The sequence below is a fragment of the Carlito syrichta genome, unplaced genomic scaffold (assembly GCF_000164805.1).
Source record: "Carlito syrichta isolate Samal-C Ts95f unplaced genomic scaffold, Tarsius_syrichta-2.0.1 Scaffold302440, whole genome shotgun sequence".
In the NCBI taxonomy this organism is placed as follows: Eukaryota; Metazoa; Chordata; class Mammalia; order Primates; family Tarsiidae; genus Carlito; species Carlito syrichta.
Genome location: NW_007246536.1, coordinates 87,953 through 105,606, shown reverse-complemented (window position 1 = coordinate 105,606; position 17,654 = coordinate 87,953). Strand labels below are relative to the sequence as shown.

General features: G+C 47.2%; 1 protein-coding gene across 1 annotated transcript in view; it reads right to left on the bottom strand.

Annotated features, from left to right (window-relative positions):
- Positions 1-5,803: 5,803 nt before the first annotated feature.
- Positions 5,804-17,654, bottom strand: part of SPATA18 (spermatogenesis associated 18) — a 40,002-nt gene continuing 28,151 nt past the window's right edge. The window contains exons 8-13 of the mRNA XM_008056674.1: positions 16,543-16,719; positions 14,955-15,130; positions 10,783-10,906; positions 8,655-8,738; positions 6,141-6,186; positions 5,804-5,847 (exon numbers count right to left, since the gene is read on the bottom strand). Coding sequence (XP_008054865.1) covers positions 5,840-5,847; positions 6,141-6,186; positions 8,655-8,738; positions 10,783-10,906; positions 14,955-15,130; positions 16,543-16,719 — 615 coding nt within the window. The 3' untranslated portion in view covers positions 5,804-5,839. The remainder of the gene's footprint in view (positions 5,848-6,140; positions 6,187-8,654; positions 8,739-10,782; positions 10,907-14,954; positions 15,131-16,542; positions 16,720-17,654) is intronic.

The window sequence follows — 17,654 nt, the reverse complement described above, 5'->3', positions numbered from 1 at the left end:
CTTCAGTCTAAGCTCTGAAGGTAAAATGCCAAGAACTGGCTACTCCAGTGTGAGTGGGCAGGGAGGTCTTCCCAGGAAGGGTTCTAAAATTTATTCTGCAGAAAACAGGTTCTCTAGCTAGACTGTGTGTCTTCTTTGGTCCCTTCAACATCTTCCTTCTAAGGGTGAGTGCCAAGTCCTTGGGGCCCCACCTGCCATTTCCAGCTCCCTCCTCACGTGACACCTGTGTTTTCTGGTTCATCCTCAGTGTATGTCACACCGAGTCAGGAAACCTCCCGACCAAAGCCATCAGTCGGACACCCCACAATGCTAAGTCTGGGCTTCCAGTGACAGTGTCAGAAAAGATTCAGCCATTATCAGCATTATGGACTTAATATTGTCTCCCAAAGGAGAGGTCAGGAACGGCCACGCCCCACCTTTCAGGGAGAGCCTAGACCAATCCCACAGGCATGCACTGCCGGGGAGTCGGACGCACCCTCTCCACAGCAAAAAATCTCATCTGTGGGCCTGGCACAGGGCCTGGAACAGCACTCAGTAAGTCATCAGGAAACGCTTCCGAAACGAACGATCACTGAAAATAACTCTTTTCTATTCTACCTTCAAACTATTGAGCCCAGAGCTGGGCCAGTCCTGAAGTCTATTCTTCTCAAGGCACATCGTCAAAACGCATTGCCGTCCAAGAAGACAGAAATGGGGAGGAGAAAAATACAGGGTCCCATCCCCGGCATCCCAATACCAAAGCAAGTGACAGAGGGTCTGACTCTCCAAATGACAGCCAAGGTCTTCTGACTGTTGTCCAATTACTCAATAGCTTCTCTAAAATATATTTTACACTGCATTTCAATATAGTATTTCAAATGTATCTCTCAGATTACATAAACCTGCAACTTACCCATTTATCATGTTCATTTATAGTCAGTCTCACTCTGTCACAGGTTGGAGTGTGGTGGCATGATTACAGCAACCACAGCCTCGACCTGCTGGACTCAGGCAATCCTCCTGTCTCAGCCTTCCAAGTAGCTGGGACCACAGATGCACACCACCACACCCAGCTAATTTTTTTTCTTATTCATTTTAGAGGCAGGGTCTCGCCCAGTTGCCCAGGCGGGTCCCGAACCCGCGGGCTTAGGCAATGCTCTTGCCTTGGCCTCCCAAAGTGCTGGGATGCCAGGCGTGAGCCCCCGCACTGGGCCAGTTGCCCAGTTTTAATAGGCAATTGTCAGTGGTACTGTGGAAGGTATGATGTTCATGCTGACACCCAGCAGGTAGTGTTTTAAGAGTAAATTTGCTCCACCAGATTTCATTTAGAAATAAGAAAATCAGTTCCTGCTTTATTCCCAAGGCCAATATACTTCACTGTTTTGTATATCAGTAACATATACTGAATGTCACTTACCCATAGGGCTCCCGGGCTTCTATTCAGTGACCTGATAAAGTGTGTACTACTAGTTTCTTAAAAGCTCCATGGCACCTTACCCTTCACGATAGGTACAAAGTTATTCAACCCAACACTGCTAAGAAACCTTCCATCAACCCAAGCTGTACAGAATGCTACCGGAAGGTTGGATGCCGTGGCTCACACCTGTAATCCCAGCACTTTAGGAAGCCGAGGAGAAAGGATCCTCGAGCCCAGGAATTTGTGACCAGCTTGGAAACAAACCTTGTCTCTACAAAAAAATTTAAAAATTAGCTGTGTGTGGCAGTGCATGCCTGTAGTCCCAGCTACTCAGGAGGCTGAGGAGGATCGATCTCCTGAGCCCAGCAGGTCGAGACTGCAGTGGCCGTGAGCATGCCACTGCACTCCAGTCTGGGTGACAGATTGAGACCCCAACTCAAAAAAAAAAAAATGCTGGTGGCCACAGTCTGTCTCAGGAAGGATTCATGGCACGCTGAATCGCAAGCAAACTGCTGTTCCTCAGGGAGACAGCAGGTGGTGCACACAGCTGTGATCATGGGTGGGGGCAGGACAGATCTCTGATCCTTCCTCTCCTCCCCCTCCCCCCATGCACGCTGTGATGATGATCCTGGCGTGCTAGGCTCGGTGCTTGGTAAAAGACGGAGTAATTAACCCGTGGGTGGCACTGTTGAATTACACTCTTGTGAGCTTGGCCACCTCCTCTGCTTTTGCCTTCCAAAGTTTTTTATGCAGAGATATTTGCTCAACAAATTCTCGTGTTTGTCCTTCAATGGATATAAACTGATGTTCTCTCGTAAGTCTGTTGCACTCTGACTCCATGTTTTCCTTTCTTTCATCACATCTGCTCTCTACAACAGGGAAACCACCAGAGAGTGCAACTGGGCATGACATTGAACGCCATAAAACCAGCACTTTGTCTGCCACTGTGTCCCTAGGAGCGTGCACTGTAGGTAGCTCACAGGAAGTACTCAGGAAGTATTCAATGAACGTGTGGATGAACAGAAAAACAAGCAAGCCAGCTGGGCCCAGTGGTTTACGCCTGCAATCCCAGCACTTTGGGAGGTCAAGGCAGGAGGATCGCCTGAGTCTAGGAGGTAGAGGCTGCAGTGAGCTGTGATTGTGCCACTGCACTCCAGCCTGGGCAACAGACTGAGACTCAAACAGAAAAGAACAAATAAGCCAATGAACAAAAGGACAGATGCTCTATGCCACGGAGGAACAAAAGGGACAGGGTCGAATCTCACTCTGAAATGAAAGCCCTGGAGCAGGACTGCAGGTGTGTGGGATGAAGAACCTCGCACATGTGAAGCCCAAGGCCTGCCTCGACCATTGCAGGAGCAACTGACATTACATAACCCCAAGCTCTGTGAAAATGGTGGTACATCACACAGAGAGAGCAGCTTGGATATGACAATGAGCAGTGAACGAAATAAAGAGCACGCGGTGAAGGCCACAGCATGGAGCCCCAGCCATCTAGGCTGACACTCAGAGCAGGTGCAACCATGTTGACTGGACAGATCTGTGACCCTAGCTTGGACCTCACAGATCAGAGGCCCATGAAGGACATCGCTGGGCATGGGGGGAAGGCATTGCATCACAAAGAACTGACAGTTACAAAAGTCCTTTTTCTTGATAATATTGGATGTGAAGCCAATAATACAGAAACTCACATCTACCTGCCCAGGTCACAAAATAAGAGCTTTTCCTGGTCAGGCTCTGAGATGGAAGTACATGCCCAGAGGAGAGGGGTCCAAGGAAGCCTCCTCGCGTTCTGTGAATTCTTCCCAAGAGTTATTAGAAGAGTCAGCTTTACCTGTGTAGTTACAGTTCAAATTAGAAACTTGAGAAATGACAAGTGGCCAGACAGGGTACAGAGAGAATACACTGGGCATGTGTCACCTTTCTCCAAAGCAGGATATGTGTCAATGCCTGGAAAAAACTCTCACATATGAAGGCATCCATATTAGTGAGATTCTAGACAAGCCCTTTTAACATACACCACAGGGCAACTGTTACATGATTTTAATATTCACTGAATTTTCCAGGAATGCAATGGCCATGTAAATCAAGATGAGGCTGCATGTTGTTCTGTTTGAAATGTTACCAAAAGTTGTCCACCGTTTCAGAAAGTCATCTCTAGTGACAATCCTGCAATGTTCTGCCACCAGTCCACACAGTCATCGACATTTGAAGCCAGTGACTCCATACAAGTTCATGCACCTAACGACTTAATTTTCTCTCCTAGTTCAGTACTGAGTGTCCAAGGCACTTAGCTGCTCCAGAAATGCAGAGCGGTGATTTGGTGAGAGGTGGGCTTTGAGATAAGCATGGATTACCTTGTGTTTCTCTCCTGGGAATGTTTCATGCTGTTTAAAAACCTTTTTTATTGGTTCATAATAGATCAGATATTTGGGGGGTACATATGATTGTTTCACTCTGTTTTAATGTGCGTTATACCCATGCTTTATTACTGAAATACATTTTATTTCATTAAAAATTGCCTTGTATTCAGTTGGGGCACTATGGTCCTTGTTTAAAGTTCTGTGTGTACATAAATTATATTCACTGTGACATTCACTTCAGGATGTTTGGACTAAAATGTCTGTTATGAAAGGGGTACTGAGTCTGGGAGAGTTAAGAGACCCACTTACTTCATCCAACCTCCTCACCCTACAAGCACACAGAGGCTCGGAATGTGCTCACGGCCCCAGAGCAAGCTAAGGACTGCATCAGAACTGGCAGCCACCAGGCACCTGGTGCTCCTTCCAGTACCTGCATTGTCTTGAAGGGTGACTCCATAGATAGACCAAGAGGCGGAAGAACAACTCACACCTTGGAGTGAGCGGTTGACCATCAGACTCCAGGGTCAGGCCTGAGGAGGTCCCCACCCCTGACCCCCCGCGCAGGGGCAAGATGCCTCAGAGAAGCTGCTGCTTGCCTGCTTGTTTGACCTGAAAAGCATCTGGTCCTGTTTGTGCAAACTGAGTGTGGCCAACTCAAGGTACCTCTCTAGAAGGCATCAGGAGAAAGCAGACACTTGTGAGGCTTGTGTTTAAGGCTGGCTTGAAAGTAAAAAGGAGAAAGAACATCACTTATCTCAAGAAAGCAATATTCTGTTTATACTTTTTTTTCTTTGAGCCAGAGTCTTTGAACCAGAGTCTTACTCTGTTGCCCAGGCTATAGTGCAGTGGCACCATTACGGCCACTGCAGCCTTGACCTGCTGGCTGCAGCCCTCTAAGTAGCTGGGACTATAGGTGTGCACCACCATACCCGGTAATTTTTAAAATTTATTATAGAGATGAGGTCTCACCAAGTTGCTGAGGCTGATATCTCAAACCTCTGGGCTCAGGCAGTCCTCTTGCCTCTGCCTCCCAAAGTGCTGGGATGACAGGAGTGAGCCACCATGCCTGGCCCTTGTTTGTACTTTGAACGTGAACTTTTAAGGAGTACTTCAAAGTGAAGAAATCAAGGAGTATATGCTCAATTTAAAGTCATAAATGGTGCCCCTAGTTTCAGGCCTTGAGGTATTTCTAGTCAGATGGAGTTCATAGGAGGGTTGCATTTGCAAACTAGGTAGAAAGAATAGAAAAAAAGGCATGTTTCAAGTAACTTGCATATATTTAAAACACACATTAAAACAGAGTGAAACAATCACATGTACCCCCAAAATATCTGATCTATTATGAACCAATAAAAAAGGTTTTTAAACAGTGTGAAACATTCCCAGGAGAGAAACACTAGGTAATCCATGATTATCTCAAAGCCCACCTCCCGCCAAATCACTGCTCTGCATTTCTGGAGCAGCTAAGTGCCTTGGACACTCGGTACTGAACTAAACCAAACTGGGTACTCTCAAAGTAAGACCTAGGAAGCAAGCCAACCATTATTTTCCCTTCAATTTCCTTCTACACCTAGACTTTGGGCACCCAGCCTGCAATCAGGGCTGTCTTCCAAGCCTCACAAGGAAACCAGCACACACAGCACTGGCTCCAGGTTAAAGCTGATACCAACAGTCATAACATCCATGATCAACATCCATTAGAGCACCACATCTCTTCTCCTGGACTCCATGTGTAAAGACTTTCCACCTTAGTCCAGACAGCTGCCATACAAGAGCCCGGCACTTCAGGATGGAATGTTGAGCCCTTGTCACAGACTTTGCCTTAAATGGTGATCCTAAATGCCTATGCAACTGTTGTCATGAAATTACTAGAATCTGTATCTATCCAATAAAATAAAATGTGATGTGTCTAAAGTTACCAACGCGCTAAGCCAACACACAGAACTCTGTGTGGATGAGACACAGAATGGCCTTTTCATGTTATCTTAAGGGAGGCCTAAGGCAGACACAGCAGGCTACAGAGGCTCCAGCGAAGGCAGCTGCTCCCATGAATGGTGGCAAAGGAACACATCTGGTGGCTTCAAAACCCTGGGGGGGAACAAAAGTGCATTATGATGATCACTCTCTTTAGTTTTCTTTCGTGAGCACCTGCCTGAAAGAGAAGTGGATGACCCAGGCTTACAGTAGGGAAGCCTCTCCATGAGAGCCTCCTTCTGTGACCCCTGGGACCCACCAGGGACCCTAGGAGAGAACCCTGGGATGAAAGGTTGATGTTGGTGGGAAAACTCTAGGAAGCAAAATAGCCATGGTGCCACATGACACTGAGTGCGAGAGTGAGGGTACAGAAGCAGACAACGACCCATCTGGATGGCCCCACTCACTTGGCAATCCACACCTTAGCGGGGAAGGGCTCCGACTTCGAGAGATCTGGAAAACAGAAATGTGAACCGTGAATCACACCATGGAGGGAGCTCAAAAGATGGACGCTTTCGACATGTTTTTCCTAAAACCGGCTGAATGGCTAGCTCTGGGACACTTTAGACCTTTTCCCCTAAGGTCATGATTCCCTTTGTACTTCCTGAAGTCAATGGACACTCGCTTTGGCTTAAATTATGTTATTAATTAAAAGCTGGATTCGGTGGTCTGAGAGCAGCCACATTGACTTCAATGCTTTCCAGAGAATAACAATAATTATTAGAGATCATTAACTAGAGCCAACATAATGATATCATCTCTGGCAGATCTTTAATATAAATTGTCTCATGTGTCCAAAACTCTGCCCTATTAAGAAAGGTCACCAGGCAGCCAGAATAATCATTGCCAAACTTCACCGTGACTTTCACTAAGTGAAACATAACACTATCCCCACGGTCTGTTACAGTTCAGTCTGTTCAGTTCAGTCTACGGGTGTCACCCTTGCTCTGGGCTTTCAAACACTTTCGATAAATAGATGCTAATGGAGATGGAAGCTGGCCTGGATGAATCAAGATCTCAAGCCCAGAAAACAGACTACGCTGTTTTCCAGGTGTGCACAGTTATGTTGCAGCAAGAGGATGGAAAGAGACAGAAAGCTGGCTGCAGCTTTGCTATAGGATGTATTTTATTCTCAGCTAGAGTTTACATTAATTTGTTCCCACCAAGCACAAAATGAGAGAGAGAGAGAGAGAGAGAGAAGCTGGTGCAAACACGGCTTGTCTCAGAGGACACTGGCCTTAGAGCAGCCTCCCAGGGAGTATCCGGGAATGCACCCCAGATTGCCTTTGCATTGAGTGATCCTAAACACACTATCTGCCTGCATCTCCCCATTACAAACTAACCCACTAATAAGGGTAGCAAAGCTCTAGTGAAGTCTTTGAGAACAGGAGGACTGTCAGACACGTGCCTCCTTCATGTCCCCGGCATTTCTCAGGTCCACGTTTTCATGAACATTCCTCCTCAATTTCCCAGCCCATGGAAATTCCACCCATTCTAAGAGGTCAGACCAAAGTCCACCTCCCCCAAGAGCCTCCTCATGGCCAAGTCCGGAAGGAAGAGCTCTGATGGTGCCAGCCTCTGTGCCTTCTCTGTAGACTATCATGTTGTACTACTTTATGGACTCGCCCGTTTATTGTCTGTGTCACATTCAGTGGACTTGTTTAAGCCACACTGGCCTTCCCACATGGAGACCCAGTCACGGAAGAGATCGAGTCATTTCCATGTCCCTGCAAATCTGGTCTCCATCAGACACAGAAGGAATGTCTGTTCAGGGGCACGCTGGGGCCGCGACATGCTCCCTAAACTCAGGATGCTGCATCTTGTCAGCTGAGGGCATTTGTGTTTTTGTTTTGCTGAGGAGGTCTGGCAACTTTAGGGCTACAGGGAAATGCTAGAGACAATTTCCGGGAAGTGGAACATTGCCAGATAGGCCTTCACCACTCTCTCTTCTAAAGTTGAACATTTAAAGAGATTTTATCTGGAGGAAACGCCAAATGCTAGCCTATTGAATATGCAACTGTCTTGGTCCTACCCTATGTTCAAAAGGCGTTGACTGAATATTATGTGCTGAATAAATGAACAATAGTGGATCATGACAATGTGTTCAGGGAAGTTATCTCCATAGTTTTCAGACATGTTTTTGCTGCTATTTTTCCTTTGATGGAAATATTATTAGTAATCCTTCCAAGAGTGAATATACAAATAAACTAATCTTATTTTTGTAATCTGAAGTTGGGAACAAATTAATACCCTCAGTGCCCTTCATAAAGTATTGAAACCCAACCCGTTGGAGCAATTTCTCCAAATGTATATAAGAATTTCTAGAGGAGCCAGGGGCCTGTGCCCACATCAGCTGACAAAGACACTCCACCCTCTGTTCAGAAAACTCTCTGTTCTCTGATAGTCCAAGAAAAAAGCAACCTCCACTCCCTCTTCCTAGAATAGTAAGTTCCCTAGCACACAGTAATATAAAAATCAGTTTGGAGCCGGGCACGGTGGCTTACACCCGTAATCCCAGCACTTTGGGAGGCAGAGGCAAGAGGATTGCCTGAGCCCATGGGTTCGAGACTAGCCTAGTCAACTTGGCAAGACCTCGTCTCTACAATACATCAAAAAATTAGCCAAGCGTGATAGCGTGTGCCTGTAGTTCCAGCTACTTAGAAGACTGAGGCGGAAGGATCACCTGAGCCCAGCAGGTCAAGGCTGCGGTGGCCATGAGCATGCCACTGCATTCCAGCCTGAGCGACAGAGTAAGAATCCAACTCAAAAATTAAAAAAAAAAATCAGTTTGGGGTTTGCGTTGAGGCAACAGGTTCCCTTACTACCCGTCGACTCATAATCACTGCTTTTATGGGCAACTGTTGAAGCAGATCGAGTGTTAAGCATAGATGGGTTTTGAATAAAAACAACTGAATACACACCATGCTTAAACCAATGCGGCTACGGGGACAGATGGGACTTAAGCTTCTGCTTCGACATCGACTTACAGGCCGCACCGAATTCCACTTAAAAGAGAGAGAGAGACACAGAGAGAAACAGTCAAGAATTTGTGAAAGCTTAAAACAATATGCATGTCCCACCTGTCGAGCGGTTTCGCTGAAATGACTAAGTGTGCTCCTCTCTCCAGCTGCCAGTCGCCTTACGGCACATCTCAAGTGGACTCCCATGACAATGGCCTACTGAGGATATTCTGATTCTTGGTACTAGTGGAATTTTTTAAATGAGTAAACTGTTGGAAATTGCCTTGTAGGTGTAAGTGTTAGAATGTAAGCTCCTGGCGGGCAGGGAAGTGTGTCCCTTTTATTCATTACTAAATCCTTAGCACCTAAATACGGTGCTCTGCGCAGTACTGGGATCATAAGTAGCTACCCAGTAAGCAGGTGTCTTTGAATGAATGAAATAAACACCACTGCTGCCCCTCTACCCTCTAGCTAAGTGAATCAGGAAGAAGGAATCTATATCCACTAAGATCCTTCTTACACCTTCCCCTCCATTCAACTCTCTTTTCCAAGTTCTTCCTTTCAGGGCATTATAATTTGTCTCGGAGCTTAAGCTTGGGCAAACGTTGGTAACGTGTTTGATGGAAAAGAAAGAGTCAAAAGGCAACTGCTGTTTGCTACAGACAAGTGAGTGGCTGTTTCCTGCCCCCCTATCCACACTGCACTGTGGAAGAAGTTTCATAACAAAGAGCTTGCTGCCGGGTTGGAGGCACATTCAAGTGCACATGCATGCAGCGGTTGGGTCCATACAGCCAACTCCTACTGTCCCCCTTCCACAGCGCAAAACGTCTGAGGTAGTGTTCGCTGCAATGGGGGTTTAGGTTGCAAAAATCCTTTTCTTATGTTATTTGAAAATAAAGGACTCCCCTTCTCCACTGTATATGTGAAAAGCTGTCATGAAGCACTGCCCTGACTCTCTGGTCCCACGAAACAGAGAGGGGTCAGCCTGCGGGGGTTCTGCCCTGGTTGGGTCGCCACTCCCGAGTCCACTTAACCATCTCCAGAATGGCAGGGGTGGAATCTACGTGACATGAGCTGTGAGGGAAGGTCAAGCACTCGTGGCCACCAGTCCCATCACCAATCCCCCTACGACATTCACATGCTCACATGCTAACATACACACCACACACACACACGCACCCCCAAACACACTCACACAGTCACACACTCACACATGCTCTCATACTCACACAGGCTCACACATTCTCACACTCACATGCTCATATGCTCACACACTCACATGCTCTCACACACATGGCCACACAGAATCACACATGCTCACATTCACACATACATGCTCATGCTCAAACAGGCACACATGCTCACACACACACACTTCCTCACACACACCCACACATTCACACATGCTCACACATTCATCTACACATGCTCACACTCACACACACTCCCTCACACACATCACACATGCTCACAAGCACACACATTCTTACACACACGCTCACACTCACACACTGTATCTAAGACTCCCTTCTGAAGGCTGCTCATGATGTCACTCTCTCACTGCTGACACAGGACACAACCTTCCCAAGCTGACTGGCTCCTCTCCCGCCCCACCTTCAGTCTCTGTCTCTCCCTCCCTCTCTCCCTTCCCCGCTCCCTCTTTTCCTTCCTCCACATCATACCAAGGAGAGAGAAATGGGCACATTCATGGTTTTCCAAATGAAAAACTGTCAGTAAAAAAGTTGGCAAACTGTTTCCTCAAAGTTAATCCATTTTAAGTGCTTAGAATTATACAGACATTCCGAGTTCAAAGGGCTTGGCCCTTAAAATACCGTAATTCTTCCAAGATGGAGGCAGTGAGCATTCCATCTTAGAAACAAGCAACAAGGAGATGACACCAGGGAAACTGTGAGGAATCAAGCAGAACCCAGAAGCAGGGTCAACTCTTCCTGGCCTCTCCCTCTCCTTGTATGAACTCTTATCAGACAACCCTGAGGGCATCTCTCATGGAATTTCTGGGTGTATAAATGTTCTCGAACTTGTGAATCAAACACTTGGGATGAATTGTCACTATGCAAGGCCACCGTACAAAAGCCCCTCTCCTGGTGACGGCTTCCCCCTTCATGATGATGCAGTCATTCTCCATCAGCGCAGGCCACACATGGTAGAGCACCAGGGGGGCTGTGAAGTCCGAGTCGTAGCTGCGGCGGTACCTGTTTCAGACACAGCACAAGAGAGAGACGCTGAGTGGTCACCTAGCATATGGAGACAGCAGTGTCGATTTCCATTTTTTTTTTTTTTTTGGAGTTGGAGTCTCACTCTGTCACCCAGACTGGGAGTGCAGTGACTGCTCCCGGCCACCGCAGCCTCGACCTGCTGGGATCCGGCGATCCTTCCGCCTCAGCCTTCCGAGTAGCTGGAACTACAGGCGCACGCTACCACGCCCGGCTAGTTTTTGATTTATGGTAGAGATGAGGTCTCACCAAGTTGCCCAGGTGGGTCTTGAACCCGCGGGCTCAGGCAATCCACTCACCTCAGCCTCCCAAAGGCGCGGGATTACAGGCTGAGCCACCGAGCCCGGCTCCGATTTCCATTTTGAAAATGCTCAGGGGCCTGATTCTGTTCTTAAAGATGTGGAGGTGGGCACTAGGGTAGGAACCTGTGGCAACCAGGACCCAGCACAGACTTACTAAGACCAAGCTGTGTCAGACTCATCGGATTCCTTCTCTACTCTGGACGACAAGAGGTGCAGTTCAGAAAAATACTAGAGATGGGGACTCTCTGAAGTCCCCAAGGACTCCTGTGAGATTTCTCATGCTATGTAGTCCCAGCTACTTGGGTGGCTGTGGTAGAAGGACCGCCTAAGCCCAGGAGGTTGAGGCTGCAGTGAGCTGTGGTGGCGCCACTGCACTCTAGTCCAGGCTACAGAGCAAGACTCTGTCTCACACAAATATCACTCTGATCCCATCCACTCATAGGAAGAGGACAAGCCTGTGCACCGCTTCAGTTGTGCGAAAGTTTAATCTCCAAGAAAGAGCAAAGACCAGTCATGGCTGCAGCTGTGCCATGTCTTCAATCTATCTTCCTCTAGTGGCATCCAACAAATGCTCACTAAAAAAAAAAAGGTAGTTCCAGCTACTTAGAAGACTGAGGAAGAAGGATCACCTAAGCCCAGTAGGTCAAGGTTGCGGCAGCCTTGAGTATGCCACAGCACTTTAGCCTGGGCGATGGAGTGAGACTCCAATTCACAAAAAAAAAAAAAGAAGAAGAAGAAATATATGTGGATAGTTAACTTAAGAATTAAGAAGGTGGATTGGAAACTAGTTCAATGATCATATTCAAAAAGGGAAAATTAACGAACTGATAAAAACCCAAATGAAGATGCTGAGGGCTCTCCCAAATCCTGCATTAAGTCAACACATCTACCAATGACTTGTAGAAATAGAGAAACCATGCTCAAGGGAGGTGGGGGAGAGTAAAAACAACAGAAGACAAAAAATAGCTCAACGGGCTCAAACGAGAAGTTGCATCTGATTACAGAGGATGCAATATGGACACACATGGAGTCCTGCAATTGAGTTTCAACAGCATCAAGGAGACACGTGGCTTAGACACGTGGCTTAGTCACAGTCAAGCAGAAACACAGCAAGTCTCAGTTGTACTCAGGAAGAGTCAGCAGTGTGAGAAAGCAGAAACATAAAAAAGGATGAAAAACAACGGCAAATTAATTGAATGAATAAGACCGGGTGCAGTTGCTCATGCCTGTAATCCCAGCACTTTAACCCTAACCCTTACCCTAACTCTAACCCCAACATTCTTTTTATCTTCCTTAAAAAAAAAAATATTTTGTGTAGGCACGAGTTGCTGGTGACTCTCAGAGTTGCTGGTGGCAGGAAGATCGCTTGAGGTCAGGAGTGCAAAACCAGCCTGGGCAACCACAGTGAGACTCCCCCCATCTCTAAAAATTAAAATTAAAATAAAGAATAAGAATAAGCTGGGCACTGTGGCTCAAGCCTGTAATCCCAGCAATTTGGGAGGTCAAGGCGAGAGAATTTCCTGAGCCCATGAGTTCAAGACCAACCTGGGCATCTTGGCGAGACCTCATCTCTATAATCAATCAATCAATCAATCAATAGCTGGGTGTGGTGGCTCATGCCTGAAGTTCCAGCTACTTGGAAGGCTGAGGTGGAAGGATCACCTGAGCCCAACAAGTCAAGGCTGCAGAGGCCATGAGTGTGTCACTGCACTCCAGTCTAGACAACAGAGTGAGACTCTGACTCAAAAAAAAAATAAGAATAAGAATAAAAAGGGTGTTAGTTCCTCTAAACTCATCAGTTCACTTTCTGTAAGAGGCGTGCTCAGAAAAGCACAGAGCACAGGCCAAGTCAACGGATCTATGTGTCCAAAAGTCCCAGAGCCAGAAGGAAGACTGCTTTCACACGTGTGAAGGCTGCCAGGGTGAGGAGATAAGACTTGTCCTTGAAGTCCCAGAAGCAGAACCCAATCCAATTCCAGCCGCATAGACATCCAGGCACACAAGCCACAGAATGCCCTGGGAACAGCATGCTCTCTCTGGCAAAAGGCTTCTATGAAAGTGGGAGGCCCAGGAAAAGTATGTCACACAGGCAGACTCCATAAACTGAAACTGACCAGCTCTGAGTGGTCCCGTCCATCCTTTCAGGGAGAAAGGGAGATGATGACGACAATGTGCTCTGAGGTGGAGCCAAATGGCCAGCTGCAGAGGGACACTCTGGCATCCTGCTCTCTCATGAGTGGATGAGTGTCAGATGTATGTGAGATGCACGTCAGGTGCATGTCAGATGTGTGTTGGCGTACGTTGGGTGCATATTGAATGTGTGTTTGTATACATATACATGTCATATACATGCATCAGGGCAATGGCAAGAAAATATGGCCTGCCGTAAGGAAGCTAGAAAGCCCAAGATTGTGTGATTTGCACAGCACACCATCAGGCAAAGTGGATGGTCTCACACCAACTCCTGACTCCACAGCCCAGCAGCGGCCCACAGTGAGGATTTTCTGAATGCTCACTTCCTGCCAGGCAGCAGCCCAAGTGCTTGGTCTGAATGATCTCAAGTAACCTTCTCCAGCCCCAGCAGGAAGGTATTAGTATTTCCCACTTGACAGAGAAGACACTAAGGAACAGAAAAACCGAGTGGCATGCCCATGGTCACACAGCTAATAACGGGTGCGGAGGCAGGGCTTGAACCTCGGCAGCTGGGTTCTTACCACTCCCATGGCCTCTTCCAGAGTGATCTCCAGCCATGCCCTGAGAGCTCTATTAATGTAATTTATATAATCTCAATTTAAGTGATTTCATCTCAATTAATGTAATTTCTTCTAATTTATAGGGAGATATTTGCCAAGTGACACTTGGAAGCCATCGAACGGTCCTAGGCAGAAGAGTCAAGAGCATGTTTCCCATTGGCAGTGCGCATTGGAAGCCCCAGGTGCCCCCCTTGACCTGCTGCATGAAACATCATGACCTGGCCGAATTCAGTAACTCAGCTTGTAATTCCAGCACTTTGGGAGGCCGAGGCAAGTGGATTGCCTGACCAGCCCAGGCAACTTGGCAAGACCTCATCTCTACAATAAAATCAAAAATTAGCCAGGTACAGTAGTGTGCTTGAAGTTCCAGCTACTTGGAAGGCTGAGGCAGAAGAAACGTCATGACCTCTCCAGGAATGTACATTTTCAACAAGCCCCTTTAGTCATTCTGGGGCAGGTGATCCAGACAGTGGACTTTGAGAGACCTGACCTAGTAATGCAATAAAAACCAATAAAAGCAACACTCATGTGTATTTATGTACTTAAAAGGAATGTTCTAGTCCTCTATCTCTGCTCTCTGACATGTGTGAGCACAGCAAGAGGGCAGCCAGCTGCAAACCAGGGAAAGGCCTACACCAGAGCGCATGCTGACCCCGATTTCAAGCTCCCTTGCTTCCAGAGTAATGAGAAATACATCTGTGTTGCTTAAACCAAAAATAAAAATAAAAGATTTAAAAAGTTCTAGACAGATTCCAGGTACTCATTAATTCTCCCCAGAGACCAATATGTTGGACAGAAAATGATCCAGGACAGCTCTGCCCTGCGGTCCAGAGAAACATGTGGCAGGACCTGGAAGTTGGATAGTGCCTGGCCATGTCTCCACCCAGGGTTCCTTTCCCCAAGGTATTCGGGGCAGAGATGAGATGATGCATTCACAAGGAGCCCCTCAGCCTCTGTCCCAGAGTCTCTTACTTGCTGTCATTGAACACTTCTCCATCTGCCCCAAATGCAATGTCGAGGGGAGGGTCCAGGGACTGCATGGCAAAGGCGATGCAGCAGATTTCCTGGATGAAGTCATGGAGAAGGCAGAAGTCAACTTCAGGGGGGAACGAGATCTTAGGGTTGACATTCATGGCTCGGATCACGTCCTGCAAAACAGAAGAGTGTCCCTATTACCGACCTGTGGCAGGAAGCTCTGACAGCCCAACGATGCTGAGACAGATGGCAAGTGGGGGAAGGTGTGTAAGTGAGAACTAGACAAGCCAGAAAACAGTGCATGTGCTAAAAGGAGAGAGATGTCACCCAGGAACAGGGGAGGAAGAGACAGGACACAGACTGCAAGTAGCATGCTGCCAGCCAAGAGCCGGCCCAGCGCAACGGCTCATGCCTGTAATTCTAGCATTTTAGGAGGCAGAGGTGAGAGAATCACTTGAGTCCAGGAATTCGAGATCAGCCTGGGCAATATAGTGATACCTCATCTCTAAAAAAAAAATTTAAAGTTAACCGGGTGTGGTGACATGCTTATAGACGCAGCTACTTGGGAGCCTGAGGTGGGAGGATCAGGCCACTCAGGACCCTGCTATTGCACTCCAGCCTGGACAACAGTGGGAGATCACAACTCAAAAAAAAAAAAAAAAAAAAAAAAGGGCCAGGCTCAGCGGCTCAGCCTGTAATCCTAGCACTTTGGGAGGCTGAGGCAAGAAGATTGCCTGAGCCCGTGGGTTCAAGACCAGCCTGGACAACTTGGTAAGACCTCGTCTCTACTAAATAAAAAATTAGTCGGGCATGATAGCACACACCTGTAGTTCTGGCTACTTGGAAGGCTGAGGTGGAAGGATCGCTGGAGCCCAGCAGGTAAATGCTGGGGTGGTTGTCAGTGTGTGAGTGTGTCACTGCACTCTAACCTGGGCAAAGTGAGACTCCAACTCAAAAAAAAAAAAAGGCCAAAAGAGTCTCACAAAAAAAAAAAGGAAGAATAGACCTTTCCATGGCTTTTACTACCATTTCCTTATTTTTCTGTTCTGGCCAAGTATGTGACGTGCCAGCACAGAACTGTGACTTGTTCACAACCCATAATATTAATAATTATCATGTTTGCTTGTATTGAGTGTTTACTATGTGCCATGTCTTGTGCTAAGCAAGTTGTCTGTGTTCTTTCATTTAATTCTCTCAAAAACTTTGTGGAGGTAATGATCATTGTTGCTCCCATTAAAACTGAGAGAACCAAAGCACAGAGAGCTTAAGTAAACATGTAGGGTCACACAGCAAGTGGCAGGGTCAGGATGCAAGTCCCCCCTTGTCTTTCCCAAAGCCCTTTCTCTTAAGAACTAGGGTATCTTAGCCCTGATCTTAACAGTCCATTCAGGAAAGCTCAGAACATTCTCCCCCTATTGTATGTCCTAGACAATAATGGGTGCCACCAAGCAGGCTGAGTGCTGGTCCTGTTGTGTCTTCCACAACATAGAATGAATGCTCAGGATGGGAGGGAGCTCTAGGCTAGCTGCATCCAGCGACAATAGCAGCTGCAGCAAATTGGTCCTGAGGGAGACCCAGCACTCACATCAACGCTGCTTTGGGAATCATACAGGTCGAGGTGACAAATGATATAGTCGGAGACAGCATGCTCAAACTCATTCGCACCCACGTTGGACGGCATCAGCGACTTCCTCACGCGGATCTTAAAGTGCCGGAATGCCATCTTGGCCACATGGAAAGCCTCCTGCATGGGAAAATGCAGCAAATCAGGCAGTGGGAAGCAATGAGTGAGAAGGCCCAGGCAGGGAGTCAGACACAACCCAAAAGTCAGCATCGCGCTGGGCTGCTGATGGCTAAGTGCAGTCAGCCAGAGGGCTTCGTAATCCGGAAGAAATGGCCGCTCTAGAGGTTACAAGGCATATGGACACTTATAGGCCAAGCCACAGGCACTGATTCCAAGACAGTGACATTGTCCGGGGATACTGCAGAGACTCGAGCACACAAGTCTTTTGCCACGAGCCCATACAACCTCATGTGACTGACAAGGAACAAGAGGAAACTTGTCATGTAGGAAACATGCTTGTTTCCTGGGGCATTTGTCACATGGCTGTCACGTAGCGGGCCCTGAGGACACTCATGTCAGGCCCACTCCTACGCAGTGCTTCTAATGGACAAGCCAATGGGTTGGCAGACTGGCCTCACAAAGCCAGATGTTAATATTTTGTACTTTTCAGGCTACATACAGTCTTTGTCATGCACTCCTTTTTTTTTTTCCTTACAACACTTTAGGCATGTTAAGCCAATCGTACATTCTTAGTGCTAAGGCAGAATTTCTCTTGGAAATACCAGCCAGGTCAGATACAGCCCATAGGTCATGGTACGCTGACCTCTGATATAAACGAATACAGCAAGCAAAGTTCTGTGTTCTGACAATTCTGCTCCCCTACACACATTTGTGTGGGGGAGCAGAATTATTTAATGATTTTCTTAAGATTTAATGATTCTCATGATGGACTCAGCATCTCACTATGGTACTCATCCACTGAACAAACACATCTGCTTCGGAAATTATTACATAAGTGCTATTTTTATTTTTATTTTTGAGTTGGAGTCTCACTCTGTCACTCAGACTGGAGTGCAGTGGCCGCTCCCGGCCACTGCAGCCTTCACCTGCTGGGCTCTGGTGATCCTTCTGCC